The 18,411-nt window shown below is 34.4% G+C and overlaps 1 protein-coding gene across 7 annotated transcripts in view; it reads left to right on the forward strand.

The window, feature by feature from the left end:
- LOC119078050 overlaps positions 1–18,411 on the forward strand; it is a 59,801-nt gene that overhangs the window by 16,882 nt on the left and 24,508 nt on the right. For all 7 annotated transcript variants that reach the window (XR_005087930.1, XM_037185464.1, XM_037185465.1 and 4 more), the window contains exon 4: positions 5,073–5,406. Coding sequence is in view for 6 of the 7 variants with exons in the window: in XM_037185464.1 (XP_037041359.1) it covers positions 5,073–5,406 (334 nt within the window). In the remaining variant the exon portion in view is untranslated. The remainder of the gene's footprint in view (positions 1–5,072; positions 5,407–18,411) is intronic.

Consider the following 18,411-nt stretch of genomic DNA (forward strand, 5'->3'; position numbering starts at 1 on the left):
CAGAAGAGTCTCTCAAACAAACAACACTCCGAAACTGAATTAATCTGTTAAACAATAATGTAAATAAGAGATAAGCTCCAGATATTGCTGTCTTATACATCAATGTAGCAAAACTATTTAAGTAAAAGATTTTCAGTCAAATTAGTCAAACTTTAAACAAAATAAGTAACGGATTTATGAACGCGTACAACAGTTCTACATTAAATTTCTGTTCTCGAATGAACCATAACTCTGGATATCAGCAATGAGCAATGAGCAATGTGGTAGAGGAATATACAACAGTCAACAGTCGCTGTTTAATGCATCGGTAAACGTAAAATGCTGTGTGTAAGAAAATATAATTAGTTTGCTGCAACGTATACAAGGAAGAAAATGTCATTACAGAATGCCGATAAAATTCCACTATAACACGAAAAAACATACGTCTACAAATTCTGTTCGGCCTAATTTGATATTACTATGTCAACAAGATAAAAATCCCAACGAACAAATACTTCGCACAAAATCGCTCCCACTTTGTACACAAGTATATCCTGCATATTTAACATCACTAAGAATTAGCATATTTGGACCATCTAGTCTGTACTACCGATGTTAGCAAAAAAACCGACAAGGAATTTAATTAATTAAAACATAATTTGAATACCAACTCTACCAACCAATATGTAACCAAGTTAGTAACGAGTTATGCAGATGGTTGGCAGTAAATATAGTAACGGGTAATATAGGCAAAGTTAAATAAATTTCCATTGCAACTATAAATTCACCCACAACAAAATTTATCTTTTGTTTGTGGAGTTTGATTTCAGTATATCATTTGTGTGAAACTCTGCACCGAACGTTTTAGTTATTATTATGGAATTCGAATACATCAGGTAGTTAGTGTAACTTTTCGAATCTATTCGACAAAACATAATGGTATGAATTCGTTATTGTTGGTCTATCCCTTTTTGTTTTTCTGCAAATTCGGTCACAATATTGATTAAGGTACAAATAGATTTAGGTAAATTGGGATTGTGCAAAAGGTTGATAAAGTGTTTTATATACGAAATGGTCCCAATTTTGATGTCAAGAGGCGGGTGAATAAAAGGAAATCGTTTAGGAAAACCATTAAAAATATGGAAGGTACTTGAAAAATTGATTTGAGTTGGTACGTACTTCAAAGCTCTTGAATCAAAAGAATCATTAAAAATAGATGGAAGAGAGTTTAGGTCAGTAATACTTTACATTCAATCAATATCCCCTCTACACGCTAATAGTTACGATTATATTTGTCTCCACCAGCTAATATCGCTTCTTCGGTAATAGACAAGAATCGGCAAGCGTATCGCAACAAAATAACTAAATCTGTTACTTCATTTGTGCGAATTATTTTTACATTGTTTTGTTTTATCTAGCGTCGAAAATGGTTTATTACACCCCTAGATATGAAAATGGTTTATTACAACCCTAGGGATGAAAATTAAATTGAATTTAAGCTTAAAAGCGTGTAATAGTTATTTGTTCAACGATAGAAGAAAAGTTGGCAATTGCATTTCTGTGAGAGCGTAGCGAGAGCCAAAATTCACTCGAGAAAATGCAACTTCCAACTTTTTCCCCGACTTAAACACCAACGTTCTTTACAACAAAGGCTTCACAACTTTCGGCAGATGGGAGAAAATGATTATTTTCTCGCATACGTTTTGAAAAATCCATTACACAACTCGGAATAAAAATGAAAAATCTCGTTTTCGTGTGTTCGGCTTAGCCTCAGATCAACACTATTTACAACTTGATACAAAATCTATCACTTCGATATCATACATTTCGCCATAAATTAGAGAATTAGCCAGAGCTAAACGCTTATTCTAGTCGTCGGTATCGATCTGCTAGCCGTTTCGAATCCCATATTTGTAACAAAGCCAATGACCTCACACCGAATTGCCAATCATCTGTTAACCATAACGTCAAATAAATCGGTGGGGTTTGACTATACTTGTCCTTTAAATAGTGGAGAATGTCAGATTTTTTAAACGCTAAATCCCAAAATGCCAGTGTGTAGCGTATGATCTGAGGACTCCGCTATACGTCCTTGTTTGGAGATTTTTATTTTGCCGAGAGGGAAGTTTAAAGCCAGAGCTGAAGGCGAGGGCTATAATCCCTCGTGGCAAAATAACAATATCTAAACAATTACGTAAGGTATTTATTTTTCATTACATCACAAGTGAAGGAATATTCATATGAAAATTCATTACATATCAGGAGATTTTCATTACTTGTCAGTAAAAATGTGTCACATGAAATATTCTTTAACACTGAAATGGAAACAATACTTGCGATGTTATTTTAGTTTTGATATCACAAACTTTGTCACTTGAATTAAGTGCACACCAATCTAAGCAAATTCATTAAAAACTTTCGAAAAAAAAATTAAAACACAAAAATAAGTGACGGCCATTTTGTCTATAGCCATAATTTCAATTTTTTCAACTTCGACGAACACCTATGGCCAAACAATTTTAATTTTTGCATTTTTCACTTATTTTCATGTATTCACTTCACTTCACAGCAAAATTTATTGAAACACCACCAAAATCGACAAATATTACGCTAAATATTAATCTAGCACTTCACAAAAACAAAACAGTGGAAGTAGTTTGTCAACATGTCACCAAAACAGTAGTGTTGCCAGTGATGCTTTCGGGATTAATATAATGAAGAAGTGTGAGCCGATTTCATCAACAGACTAGATTCGTTTTTAAACGTTTCAATGCAACAACAGATATTTTTGTTGGTTTTGTTGTATCGGTAGTATTTATGTTTAGTATTAGTCTGGCAGTGAATGAAATAGCGCGACATAAATGTTGTGAAATTGTGCATTAATTTAGAATAATCTTTTGATATTCAAGAGTCTGCCAGTTGTCTACTGGAACAGTGTTCCAGGAACACTTTTGGTTTTGAACTCTCAGGTCCTTGGGTGGGAAAATGTACTCGTAACAACAATATTCCGGGTGGATAGGCAATAAAACAGCACAATGGGCCCAAACGGTGGCCCCCGTGCGTGTTTTACTTAGTAAAACAGCTGCATTTAATAAAAAAAAAACAGCATACATTGGATGCTGCTTGGTAGTTCATTACACTCGGAATCAATTTTGTGAACTCGCGAACTCACTCGTGTGGTTTTAAGCAACTCGCTTTGGAAACGGTTATTTTGACTCGTGTAGTCTCTACACTTGTCAAAATAACCGTTTCCTAAGCTTTTTGCTTATAACCACACTTGTGAGTTCGGCTCGTATCACAAAATTGATCCCTCATGTAATGAACTACCTCCGCAGCATCCAATGTAATCTACTATTACTTGCGAAGCCCTGCGAAAATGAAAATTATCGCAGGTGTCAACGATGTGCCCCTTGCAAAAATTTCATTTTCATGAGTTTCATGAGTACGCTTTCAATTAGTTAAGATGTAAAAAACTATTGTATTGTCTTGTCGCAACGCACTTCAAGCAAAAGTGCTATTAATGACAGCTGCCAAATAGAGTACTATTTTGTATTTTGTCAAGTTTCAGTACCCTATTTAGAGTGCCACTTTCGCTTGAAGTGCGTTACTTGTCGTCATAGTATCAATAGCTGCCTTTGATAGTTTTGGGTAATTATGGGTACTTTGATGTAAATAAATAGTTTTAAAAAAGTTCTTCTTTCGCTAAAATATTTTAAGACTAAAGTATCTTGAAAATCGTCTAGTTGTTTAGCAATAATTTGAAAAACTTCCAACTTTAGCTCTGTTCCAAGCATACTTAATTAGAATGCTCAAAGTTAACATAAAATTGCATCCTGTTTACTACGGATAAATAGGTCAATACAGCTGCGAATCGGAAACCCAAAACTCGAGGCCGCCGTTATACGTGCAGCTTTGCATCTGACATTTTACATAATAATATTTTATACAAATGTTAAGCTTTCAAGACGTGTTCAGTTTGCATGTTCAATCGAAAGTATACTCGGAATTGAATTTTTCAACGATTTGTTGAAAGTGCTCGACAAAATTGTTATTTTCAATCATCTTCTCGATTTACCAACCCATCACTTTATCTTGCATGAATCGATAGAGAGGAATGAATGCAAGCAGAAACTTGTAAGGGAAACCTACAATTTAGTTTTGATGTTAACTTAAGTAGAGCAACTCAATGTATCGTATGGTTTTTGTTGCATTTTTTTTTATAGAAAAATAAATGCGAACGAAGAGCAGAAAAGCTTCTATAAAGGGAGACTGAATGTTTTTTTTTGATATTTTTAAATTGATCGACGGTTTTCTTTCTTTGAATATCCTGAAAATATTGTGTCAAGGTTTTTTATTTCTACGGTCTCCTTTTATCGTATACACAGAAAATGAAGCAATTTAATGAATATAAAGAGAACGCTTTTTCAGTTCACGAGTATATTTTCATCGAACCGATATGCTGAAAACATTTTTTAATTTTTGATTAGATTTGATTGATGTGTAAATATTATTGATTATGGTGTGTTTCAAGGATGGAGTACCTTCCCATATTTCAACTCATTCCATGTAAAAAAAATCGTTTTTTATTCACTTTTGTTTGTGTTTTATTCCAAATTTCAAATTACTTTCCGTAATTTGAATGTAAACTTTGATTCGAAAAAAAAACTCAATTTCGACTAAATTACCTCTCGTTTAACTGCGAAAGATTGAATATGGCTTTGGATTCAAAACGTTACATAAATGTAGAGTTTGAGCCTGTACACACCCTCAATACAATTATTTCCGCTATGATTTTTTTCTTCTCTGTCGTCATGTTTCTGCGTTTTTTTTTTAAAGGTTCACTGCCGTGTGATTATGCAGACAAAACGAATATCTTTTGTTTCAACAGAAATGGAACGGAATACCTCGCCCGTGATTGTTATAAAAATTATTCAGCTCCAAAGGTTTTTATGGATATAAATTTTCATGAAACAAACCGTTTCGCAAGGCATATAGACTAAACATTCTTGTACCTTAATGGAAGAAGCTCGATCAACTGAAACTATCACAACAACACCGCCGCGCTCATTAATTCTTGTCCTTTCAATTTTCAGAGTCCCAAATACGCTCCTCCAATCGAATTTGTTGATCCAGCTGCATTGAGTCCGCCCGAAGGATACAAAGATGGCGGATCTCTGTCCAATGCACTGGGTGGAGCGCTTGGTGGACATGTGTTCGGTGCACAGCATATGCAACAGTTGCAGGTTATTCAACGACTCCAGGCCCAACGAGCTGCTATGCTGGCAGCAAGGGCGTCGAACGGACAACAAGGTCAGACTGCTCAGAATGTAAATAATAGTGGACCAATAGTGGACTCGAATCCAAGTACTGTTTGTACCGAGTGTGCTGAATGTGCGGAATGTGCTGCTAAGCAGTTACAAGATGAGGGTGAGTTGCAAAAGATCTCTTTTTTTGTGGAATTAAATTTGAATTTTAAAGTAGAAAGTGGTTCTGGGTGGTGTTTTTATAGTTGCTACACGACTCATAGCGAAGACATTTTTTATGACTTTGCAAACATTAAACCCATTAAGCGACATTGCTTGTGAACATTTTGATAAGAGGTGAAACACATACAGTGAACGACATCTCAAATGTCTCACTGTCATTTTTTTCAGAGAATGTCATTGTGAATTTGCAATGACCAACGCACTGCTCCTAGCATGAACATAAGAAATATTTGGAGGCTGATGAAGTCACAGTAGGCACTGCGTTTCTTTCGTGAAGATAGGTGACTTGTTTTAGTTGTGTGAGTTCAAACACACAATACAATCAATCTTAAGCGGTAGCTCTCATCACAAAAGCCTCCAAATTCGACGTTTGTCAAAGTAGTGTTCATGCTAGGAGCAGTGCGTTGCAATGACACAATAAAATTCTCAGAAAAATTTGACAGTGAGACATTTGAGATGTCGTTCACTGCAGGAGAAAAGCTACAGCAAAACCCTTACAAGGTATTTTATACCTACTCATGATGGAACGTCAAGCATAAATTTGTTGTTCATCAATATTGATCTTAAATCATTCAAGGACATATTTGACCATTGGTAATACGTTATCTGTCATGTCACTACAATCTCCGATTATGTATTTGACACACCTACAATGAGCACGTTTGTTCACCCAAAATTCTTATCTTAAATATTTGCTGTTTACTCAACTTGCAAACCTAACATAAAGGGGTCGACACGCGCAAAATATAATGCCTTATGTCTCATCAAATGTTTATCTATTCCCAGCTTATGTTTACACTTCAAGACTCATTCGTAGCGCACATATATCCCTTTAAATAATAAATGAATGCTGCAAATAAACATTTTCGCTATAAAAATAATCAGAAATGGACCTTTCCTTTCCATCATCGTCGTCGGTTGTTTTTTTTTCTTCTTCTTCTTCGTCTTCCTTCTTTGCTTTTTATATTCAACCATTCGTTATCGTATGTACGATTGTCTCGATTGAAGCAATGGTTTTTTTTGTTTGTTATTATAAAAAAGGAAGTATCGACGTCATAAAAATGCTTCATTTACATTGGGTCGTCTATATGCTTTCGTTCATTAATGTGGATTCATCTTTAAAGGTTATTGATAGATAATGAACTGACCGTTTTTAGTACAAACATTCATCTTTCGTTTATTTTACCGTTTTTGTATGTTTAAGGAAAATGTGTAATTTTCGTGGGTTCGACTAAAAATATTATGAATAGCTTAATACGCAACTTCTAGGAAATTCATTTTTGATGAAATACATTCTCGTAAAAATGAGAAATAAATAAATTCGTCTCCTTTTCAAGCTTTTTTTTATCAAAACTTTTTTCAATGTGTGATTTACCTTTTTTCCCACTCAAAATACCATGAGAAAATGACGTTTTGTTCTGATGACAGTTTGCGGTAGAAAATGCTTATTTTCTTCCCTCTTGTTTTGACAGAATGGAACTATTTTGAAAAATCGTGTAACAAATTGATGTAAAACTTCCTGTTTTCTTCCCTCGATAAACAAATAACTATTTCGCTGACCATTCAGAAACGGTTAGCTTTGACTATGTAAAAAAAACGACGAATAATTGATTTAATTTTATATGGCATCTGAGAGCTACAGTTAGAGGCTGTAAAATTTCAGCATAAATGTTTCAGCTGATCGTTTTTATACGGTTTTCACGCTGAAATCTCATTGTCTCTGACTGGATCTCCCATAATATAAGGCAAATGTTTGGTTTGCTTATAATTGCCTTTTCTTTTTGCACTTACCCCATGATAAAGGATCTCGAATTTGATTTGTTAAACAGCTACGTCTCCAACTGCAATGATTCTCTTTTGCGTGTAATTGTGCATTACGCATCTGTGGGAAAAAGTAGATTACGTCTTTGTTTGAAACTTTTTATTTTGCCAAATATGGTGTTTGCAAGTCGAGCCGAAGGTGAGGGACCATACCATTCAAAATGTAAAGTTCCAAAAAATTACGTAAGTTGTTTTAGACTGAGGTGCATAATCTACTATTACTCACCAAGTCCCCTGAAACTCAGTTTTAACGCTCATATCAATAAATTAATGACTCATTTCCCGGGTGTTGAGTGAGTAAATCCTAGTCGATTGGAAATCGTTGTTTTGATTGGTGCATTATAGTCCTTATACCTTCGTCTCGTCTACTAGTCAAAACAACAAACTGATGAAGTTTTATGGATGCGACATTTTTACACGTCTTTAGTCAGAGATAGTTTGTTTTGACAATGTTTATGATCGCTTGGCAGAATGAAGGTATTGTCACAAATTTAGTTTCTTTGTGAGTTAGGCTAACTGGAAGTATACACTATAGGCCCAGCTCTTGTTATGACTAGAGCACTGCGCCGTTCAGCCACACCGAGGCCGCCGCCGAAAAAGCACATTAGCCGGAACCGCCGCCGATACCTATCTCAGCCGCCTCAGCCGTGTTAAAAATCGGCGGCGGAAGATGGCTTGCGAAAGTTTTGGTTTCAACACAGTTTGGGAGACTTTTGCAGCATTCTTTTTCGTTGGCTTACAAAATTGTGTACGCACCTGTCGACTGGTAGAGGGCAGTACAATAAAGGCATGAATGTACTACATGTGAAATGGTAAAACGTGCGCGTGTTGTAGTTGTAGTACTAGTGAGATCAGCTTAAACAGCTAAAGCCTTTGTTGAATGTTTGATTCCATTTTTGAATAGAAGCGGTTTCGCCTAATTCATATGAAACAAATATCTCTGTAACTGACTTCTGACTTGCGTACTTCTATGAGATTTGATTCGATTGTTGCAATACAGGAGAAAAAAAGTGAATATCGTCAGGTATTTTGATTTGGGACTCATTGTGGATTCCAAATGATTCCACACAAAATGTGTTTAACAAAAGAGGACCTAGATTAATTTCATTTCAGCTGGCGATCGCGTGCCTACCAAAAATTCCGAATATTTATTTATTTATTTAAACTTTAAATTTTGTTATTCAACCGGCTGAGCCGGCTAGCCGCCATAAATATCATACTAGCCGGCCGCCGAAGGGTGTCGGCTACGTTTTAGCCGCCAACTGTCCATCGGCTGAACGGCGCAGTGCTCTAGTTATGACGAAGGTCTGTTTTAAGAAATTTGAATTTCCAAAATTGCTAAAAATTACCAAAGAATTTTTGGGTAAGTTTTACTAGTAATTTTCGTCCTTTTAAATTCCTTAAAATAGGTCCTGGTTATCACTCATACCAAAAGCACAAAAGCATACATATATATTTCAATGGACTATGATATGTGCGAAACCACTAGATCTCTAACTTTGTATGAGTATATCCACACTTCGTGAAAAAAAAACCAAAAAAAAAAAATAATTGGGAGCTCATAATTCAATTGGTAATAAACAAAATTACATTGAATTGAAACATATTTTGAATGAATTCAGCACAATTTCGTAAATCAAACCCCACTATGTTGCTCGTATTTTATGTGTGGAATGTGCTAAAAAAACAAAATTGTACGAAAAGGGCGTAATTGTCCTGTTTATTTTTCCGCATAAATAATGGGATTGGGGATGGGATGGAGAGGTTGAGGTTTAATTAAAATTGTAATCAAATTCGATATACCTTTTTTTTAAAGCTTCATCATTTGGTCTTTAAACACAAAAAAAAGATTTTCTAAAATGTGAGATAAATTTAGAAATTTAGAAATAAATACACCTATGACAAGTTAGACTGGTTGATAACGGTTTTCTGTGTTTGATGTTCCTTGGTTTTTGTTGTTAATTGAAAACAAAGTGGGAAGGTTGTATATAACACGTCTATTTTGGTACCGGACCGAAAGGACTGGTATTTTTCTTCCGATTAAAATGCAACGAGTTCATTACCGAAAACAAAACTACAAATCATTTCCCCCCGGGAAATAAATATTTTTCCACCTAATTTAACTTAGAAAATCGGACGCAATTTATATACTTGGATGCAACAGTTTTCGCATTACGAAACAAAATGAAAAGATAAATGCTTCCACTTCCACCCATCAATGTTAAATGTGAAATACACACCGAGCCTATAACCCCTTCAGAAAAGAGTTATACCGAACCAACCGAATAAATAACAAATAAATTTACGGTTATTGAGTAAACGAATAGCTGCGATAAAAGAAATGTTTTTAAAAATTCGTATGCGTCAGTGAACTTCCGGCCTTGACCAGTGCTGGATACTCTTCCTCTTTGCCGTCACATCAACAGTAATTATTTATAATTAAGCAAAACTGCATTTAAATGGAAGATTATTCAACAACAACCATGTAAAAATAGCTCAACAAACAATCCTATATTCTGAAATATCAATACTTTCGACGGTAACACGGATTTTAACTCACAACTTTCTCATGCGTGGCTCCGGTCTATGTTTTGTATGATTCCATTTTTTTGAATTTAAATAAATTCGTTTGACTTGTAGCATTTTTGTTCATTTTAATCCCGTAGGTAAATTTACCTTGATTGTGCGGGTATGAATGCTCCCTCCACTAAATGTTTTGATTTTGTTCATTATGCAGTCGTTACTACATTATTACATTATATCGCTCATGATAAAACATGTAAATTGTCCCAAGCATATACAACACAATGTCAGTCCGAACTCTCCGTCAGCTGAAATCAAATTAAATTCTGATGTTCAACATCATAAAGTGTCTAACAAAAATAAAGTTTGTGTGTTGCAAAAAACATTCTTTTTTTAATTGATTTACTTTGCACATGGTGTCGATTGTTAATTAAAAATTTAAATGAAAATTTTTATGAAGTGGATAATATGTTAAACAATTGAAAGTTGCTGGGCATATTGTGGTGAATAAACCCATATTATAAATGTGGTGATACGTTGCCCAAACATTTTGTATGTTAGGTAATTATATACGACAGTATAACATTGTCATCATAATAGCATTATGTTGTATAGCTAGAGCGGTTGTAGGTCGTGCCAATGAAATTTGAAACGGATTTCTGGTTTTAAATTTAATTTAAATTTTGTTTTTGTTTAAATTTAAAACGGTCGACGATTTGAAACTTGATATGACAGAAATAGTTAACTATTTCGATGGCTCCAGACGGTTGTACGTTTTAATTAAAATGTGAACGCTAAACGTACATTCAAAACGTTTTTGCTGGAAAATTTTCGTAAACGATTCATGCAATTATGCCACACAACGACGTACACTTTATTTTTTAATTCAATGGGAAACCAACCGCTCTATGAAATATAAAGAAGCTTGTTGTGCAGAGTGTATAATACTCTTAACTAGCGAATCATTTTCTCGCGGATGTTTTTAATTAAAATTCTTTTCTTTAATTCTACCATTATTGTTCTTATCAAATTTTAACACGGATATTTTCTGCATGTCTTTTTTTCTGTAGTAACTGTTTAATGTTGGATGAGGTTCTGGAACTCTTTATGTCTTTGAAAATGTTTCTGGTATTAGTTTGTTGCTATTCAGCCGTTTTAGCTTTCATAAATGGTCTGTTACATTTGTTATCGACAGTTGTCTTATATAATAAAATGAATGGCTAAACAAATGAAGTAAAAGATTTTGTGTTCAACCACAGAGTGTTAAACAGGAGAAGTAACAGATCTAATGATAAAATTTCTAAAAATAGACTCTTTTGAAAAACAGCCAACAAAATTTAACGCATTTTCCAGTGGACTTTTTTATATGGGCCAAAGCTATTCCACCCTAGGGACCAAAGCCACTTTCAAAAAAAATCCGCGACACTTGCGTGGCTGGAGGAAGGTGTTCGAAAACCGAAACTATCTATTTTTCTTTTGGAAATTTTAAAGGTCGAGTAGGGCGTTATTAGATGAGTAATTGCATTTCGGGTCAAAAATGTCATTATTGGGTTTAACATTGGTCCACATTGAAATATGAGGAGCTGAAAAAATAGGTCAAAATTCGAATATTTCGGTGTCCTTCTAGCGGTTCCCCTGCATCCGAAACCCAACAAAAACTGCTAGCCACTGGTCTCAGATTTAAAATAACACCAAACATGCATGGATAGTGTCATGATGAATGTACCTTTGAAGTGTAAATTTGAGACTCAGTTCCTCAAGTCGAATATGCAATGTAAAGATTTTATCAAAAAATATTCCTTTCAAAGTAGTTTCGGCTAGTAGGGACCTTTCTAAGTACATGTTGAATGACTCCCTGTCTAATATCAATCTATTTCGCTGATCTTTTGTGCCAAATGACCAACATTTATGTAAGAAGTAAAAACTTTGCGAATGGACTGTAAACTCTCACTGTTACTGTTTGGGAAAAAGTGTCTTGGAAAATGTTGGAGTCGTGGTTCGTGCATCTGATATGAAGAAGTGAAACAATAACAATATTTTTAACCCTGTCTCGCATAATTTTTATCGATAGTCTCGCTTCGTCATCATGCTCGGAGTTATGCGACAAAGACTATTTCCTTGAAAGCAATATTTGACTCCAAATTACTAGCTGCACTCCTGCAGAGAGCTCATATAACTGAAGACGCTACTGACTGTTCTAGAAAGTAGAGAAATAATCAAGCTGAATTATCTCTATAGAGGTATGTTAGGTATCGAGTCTGTTGCTGTCACTTCATTAATTTTAACATGCAATTTACTTTGATGTTCACTGTACAGTGTACAGCACGTCATATGGTTTAACTGATTATTGATTTTTGTCATTGTTCTCGATTACATAATGATATAGTCGTCCGTAAAAGGCTAAAAGCTCTTGACGATAATTACATTGCTGTCACTATAAATTTATGCTCGGAAATTATAGCCCATCTCCCATACTCCCACAGTCTTTATTATTTTTAATTTGATCCAAAAGTTGAATAACTTTTACACGATTCTTCTTCTAATGTACGAAATCTTTCAACGGCTTGTGTCTTCTTGAAAGGACAATCTCCTCCAAATATTCGATTTAAATTCAAGCGATGAAGGATGTGGTATCCAATTTCTTTTGTCGTGCTTTCCTTTCATTCCGCTATTCTACCCCCATCCCATATGTATGCCATTCGGAAAAGCTTCAACACATTGGAACCGAAATACGAATTTAACAAATTCACATTCGCTTCGGCTTACATAAATAAAATATGATCTCGATATCTATCTGAGGAAAAGATATACATTTTTCAGTTGTAATCTTTGAATCATGAACGTAGAGCGTGGGAATAAAACGTGGTGCAAGTCGTCTTTTATTGTTATATTATCGTATTCTAACGTCAAATATAAAGGAAATTACATTTTCGTTTCGATTCATAAAATACGTTGATCAAATCCGAATACATTCGTCATTTGTCAGATTAATTAAACTGAAAATAAATAAATCACCAAAGGAACTTTTGGTTTATATTCATGAATTTAAATTAGGATAATGGTGTTATCCGGCACTCACTGGGGGTACGACACACATTTACAGCCAACAGCCAACGGATTCTGTCGGCACAAAGACAAAATTTAATACACGACACAATTTGCTAAGTAGGTTCTCTCGAATCGAGCATACATAATTTTCATTTCCATCAGCAAAATGTAGCCTAATCACTTATGATTTTCAACAACAACGTTTCCATTATTTACATCGTTCTTCGGGTATCATATATCTCCACCTCTGCCATGTTTAGTTATTGTGTATACAATGTGATATTGTACTCAAATAAATTCCATATTTATAAACAACAAGAACAGCAACTTTCAATAGAAGGGAGGTGTGTTGTATACATGAGTATGTGGGTTTTAGGTGAAACGACTTCTGTTTGGGTAGTTTGTAACATGAAAATTTTTGTCAGGAATCATGACCTAGTTTGAATTTTACTCCTAAATGGTGCTTTGTAGTTTCTCTCCATTTAAAAGCAAACTTATTTGCCTCTAGAAATTTAAATTGAACTGTGATCGTCGAAATTGTTTTGTTCGTTTGTTTCAAAGCGAATACTTTGAATTTTTGAGATATCTGCTTTACAATGACGTTGCTGTTTTAGGTGGGGTGTTGGGTATAAGGTTAATAAAAATCAGGAATGTGTTGACTCTCCCATTTACCTATAATTAATTATGTGTTTAGTCCTTGAACAAATGTTAATGGAAATAATTAATCAAGTCGCAATCGTATCCACGTATCTGGTCAGCTGAAGGATTGAGTTTGGGAATTGTATATTGTGCACGGTGTTGAGCAAAATCGATCTTTGTAGCACCTTAAGAAAATTAGGACTCTTGCTACAAAAAATCAAATTGTGCAAATTCACAGCTCTGCTACTAGCATGAACATAAGAAATATTTGGAGGCTAATGCTATCTTAATAGGCGTTGCATTTCTTTGGTAAAGACAGGAGTCATGATTTTTTAGTGTGAATAAAAACGCACAACACATGCAATCGTAACACGCATACATCTTTGAAATTGGAAGGCTATTTTGACGTTGATACAATGAGTGGTCGAGCTAGTAGCAGTGCTATGGCAAATTTCATTATGATATTATTATGATTTTGTAATTGTTTTAATTTCTAGCGCACTATGCGTGCATTATAAGATCTATTCCCACAACGACAAAGCTGATAAGAATTACTAGTATGGTTCGTAAAGTTCGTAAGTGTGGCGAGTTCGTGAACGTTTGACATTTGTGCTATATGTTTTATGTCAAAAGTGTACGAAATCGTCATTCTCACGAACTTCACGAACCATAATGGTTTACCCCTACTATATGTAACATTTTTGGTAAAAATCATAGCAAATGTTCAAGGAATATTTATAATTTGCAATAACCTTTGAATTTTTTAAGTTTTCTTCCGATTTTGAAGAATTTTAAGAATTTCGAAAATTGTTTCTTCAAAATTCCGAAATTTTAAATTTTTTTGAAGAACTTCAAGAATTTTACGATATTTTTAAAAATATTTGGAGATTCTTCTAATTCCCAGGATTCTTCCCTTTCCTCAAAAACTTCGTTTGGCCAGGTTATAGTCTTGTTGGATTTTGAGTAATCAGAATAATCTAGGAATCGGTGCATTCGTTTTAGTTTGCTGAGACGAAATATTTTTTACTATGCTGGTGCATGTAATAAGGCTATTACATGTATAGGCAATAGCCTTTACATCACTCGCATAGTAAAACGTCGTACTACACACGGAAAATAAAGTGATATCTCGTATCACGATGAGTAAATGTACCTCGGGCTAAAGCCCTCGGTTACTTTTACTCATCTGGATACGAGATATCACTTTACTTCCCTTGCATAGTAATGTACTATAGTTAGTCTTTTGATAATCGTTTACACAAACAGACGTTTACAATAAAGTTGCTTATATTTTGTATGTGATTGGTCTATTTGTCGTTCCTGATACTGTGGAAAACCAGGAAGTCTCATATATCGCACAGATGTAAGAGAGCATAGCCTGGCTAACAAGATTTTTATTTTCATTTTTTTTTTGTTAGGTACGCTTGCGACCTGCAACAAATTACTAAAATATAGAATCTAGACTTTTATTTGTTACACGAAATCTATGTGGTAAGAATTTCAAGCAACAACTCCCAAATCAGAAATTCTAAAGGAATCTGTTTCGCGAGTGGGAAAATTTTAAAGAATTTTACGGAATTTAACTCCTAAAATATGTTTGTTCACCCGTATGAAACTAAAATAAATGATAAAATCGAGTGGCTGATTCAGGCAATCAATTCGTGCATTTTTCGTGAAACTTTTAATTTTTATTTGGCTCCGTTGCATACATATACTCTTTATAGAAACGACCCCGCTATAAACTGATAAAACAATCGTTTGTCGAAATTAATTCAGAATTCAATTGCATACCTAAAAAAACTTATCCAAATGGATTACTTTAAAATGCGAACGTTATCAAAACAAATGCTTTCAATTAATTGTTTGTTTGCTTTTCGGAATCTGCAGTTCAACCATGAAATCGATAACTGTGTTAGTTAATGAACAGAAAAATTTAAAAATTGTTTACTGTTTTAATCGATAGAATAGGTACGAAATCGAAATTACATTATGAACACTTGAAGAAATATGTGAGAAATTTAATCAAATTATTAAATTGAATGGATGTAGAGGATGGACGAGACCATCACTTCGTTTTTGGGGTTTATTTCGTTTATACTTATAACTTGTTTAAGCCAAGGTCCTAATGCTCGTCGCTAATAATTCAGTAACATCGTTGATTATATCACAAGAAATATTAGAGGAGCAATACCACTGACAACCCTAATTAATATTAATACATCGCTCATGTGGAAATAATGTACCCGGCACAGAAACATGCAAAAGGCACAAGGCCACATGTGAAAATTGTGAGCGATTTTCGTCCTATGTTCACACTATTTCTATTGGAAATTTTAACGTTATGCTGAACTTTGATCACTGAAAAGGGAACTAAAATATCTTACAATTGGATCACACTCCAGATAAATTTTCTTAGAAGTGTGTAGTGTATCTCAACAGCTGCCAGTCGAAGCAGATTTTTGTTGAAAAATTTTTCAGTCAAAATTTTCTTGATCAAATTTTTTTGCATACTCTCGCAGAATGCGTCAACAACAGCCTTATCAGATGTTTTGGAAGTTGGAAAAGATCTGAACTGCGTCAGTTATTTCTCTTTAGAGGTTTTTGTGGGATGAATAATAGCCTGGAAAAAATTTTAATTTTGGAGATGGGAAGTTTTTCTAATCTACAATCGCTAAACCGAACTGGTGTGCATACGTTATTTTGCACCAGCTGGTCCCATTTGAAATTGTATGTGACCAGCTGGTGCAAAATAACGTATGCACACCAGTTTGGTTTAGCGATTGTAACACCATTCCTCTACAACGACAAAAATTTCAAATAAAATTCACGGAACGATAACAAATGGGTCGCGGTTTCATCGTTGTACAGATTCAACAAATTTTTTGTTGATATTCGGCATGAGGATAATGGTCACCTGTTCGTGCTGAATTTGAGTGCTTTGAAAGTAAGCACTCTCACATAATTGTCCTAATTGCAGGGACTATTTTTAAGGACAGTCGGCATTCGGCTCAAAAAAAATTAAGCCACCCAAATGGCGGTCAATCGGCTCTTCTTTCATTTTTTCATATACCTTTCCTTAACATTCGTACAGCTAAGTGAAAATCATCCATCACTTCATTTTCAAGCAAGACAAAGGATATTCTGTTGTATAATGATGCAGATCTGGGTTTAGTGGGATGATGGAGAACATAGAATGTTCTGCTGAGTCCTGCATGTTCTTTTCATTAAAGTATTTTTAAGCCAAAGGCTATACAATAGATCAATAACTGTAGGTTATGTGTCGTGTTGAATGGCAAAATGGTGTTCTCCTTAATAGCCAGAAAAAAATTACAATTTTGGAGATGGGGTGTCATATTTCCGATCTAACACCATTCCTCTACAAAGAGAACAATTTCAGATAAAATTCACAGAACGGTAACAAATGGGTCGCTGGTAATTTCCTTATTAATAAATCTTTTGTAGACTGAAAGGTTTTCGACCGTTTTCTATAAAAATAGATTTCACAATTAAACTTTTCCGAGAAAATTCTTTACGAACTCAACTGTGAATTATTAGCGAAGTTAATCAGCTACATCCGACTCACATAATTGAATAACATAGCCGAAAAATGCAATATCATGAACAGAAGTGAATAAAAACGAAACTTTTCGGTAAGTTTTGATGTACATACTCTCTCTCAATAGAATATTTCGTCCTTTGAATTTGTATTACGAAAATTGAGAATAATCCGAAAAAACTAAAAAGAAAGTTTCCGACATCATTTCTAGCCCATCTGTTTAGGTTCCCATTAATTTATCTGTGAAGTTAAAAAGGAACTTGTTCATTCTGTGCGCTACATAACTCTATATGCATTACAGCGTCACAGATTTATACGTGCTGAATGCGAAAGTATGATGTGAATAATATTTCCTTTGAAACATGAGTTAGCTTCTTCATAACATGTTTACATTGTTGACGATCGTTTTTCTCTCTGAATGGAAGCCAATTTATAACAAATACGAAAATCAATAAACAGAAAATATATATTTTTCCGAGACGAATGTGTGTATAGGCTAAATTGAAGTTATTTATTTTAAAGTTACACTTTTAACACCCCCATCATGTTTGGTGTAAATAACATTATAACACGGTAAAAGAGAAATTGGATGTGTGATTTTTCTCAAAAGTTATTTTTTTGAAAAATTCATTTACAGATGTCGAAACGTATTCACCACATTTTCGATTTGTAAAGGACGTCACAGCAAAAGTTCACATTCGTTTATGTTAGACTCAATGAAGTCATCCGTGATTCGATAACACAACATTCCATAAGGGTTCACGGGTGCTAGGAATTGATTTTATCTCACCATTAGTCATTCCTGGCAATATTTTTTAAAGAAATTTCATGACGTTCTGTAATTGTTAATATAGAAAAATGTAACGTTTATTCAGGAAACCTTTCATAGACGGCAAGCATCCATCGAAAAAGTTCAATGCTTATTTTCGTCGTCGCTTTCATCAACAGATGAGTTAATTGTTTTTCTTCTTATTGTGTTGGACCTTCATATTATACATGTTGTAAAACGATTTTTGAAACGAAATGGAGTAGTATGTGTGTGGTGAAAACCCTTTGAAACCTGAAACGGTACAAGCGCGTTTGTAACAAGATTCTTGTTACAAGAAGTCTCAATTCGATCTCTTTGCAACCACCCCTCCATTAACACAATGTCAATAATTCACAATACAAAGTTTTTTAAAAACAACTTCCTATATGTATTTAAAACACTTCATGGCCACTCACATCAGGCACGAGTTAGGAAACAAACATTTATTGTAAGGAGGCGAATATATAATTTCATCTCTTTCTATGGCTAGAACGTTTTTATGTTCCACAATATTCGTAGGCTTTCCATTTCTGATGAGTCAGTGAATTTTA

This window comes from Bradysia coprophila, unplaced genomic scaffold, assembly GCF_014529535.1.
Source record: "Bradysia coprophila strain Holo2 unplaced genomic scaffold, BU_Bcop_v1 contig_24, whole genome shotgun sequence".
NCBI lineage: Eukaryota > Metazoa > Arthropoda > Insecta > Diptera > Sciaridae > Bradysia > Bradysia coprophila.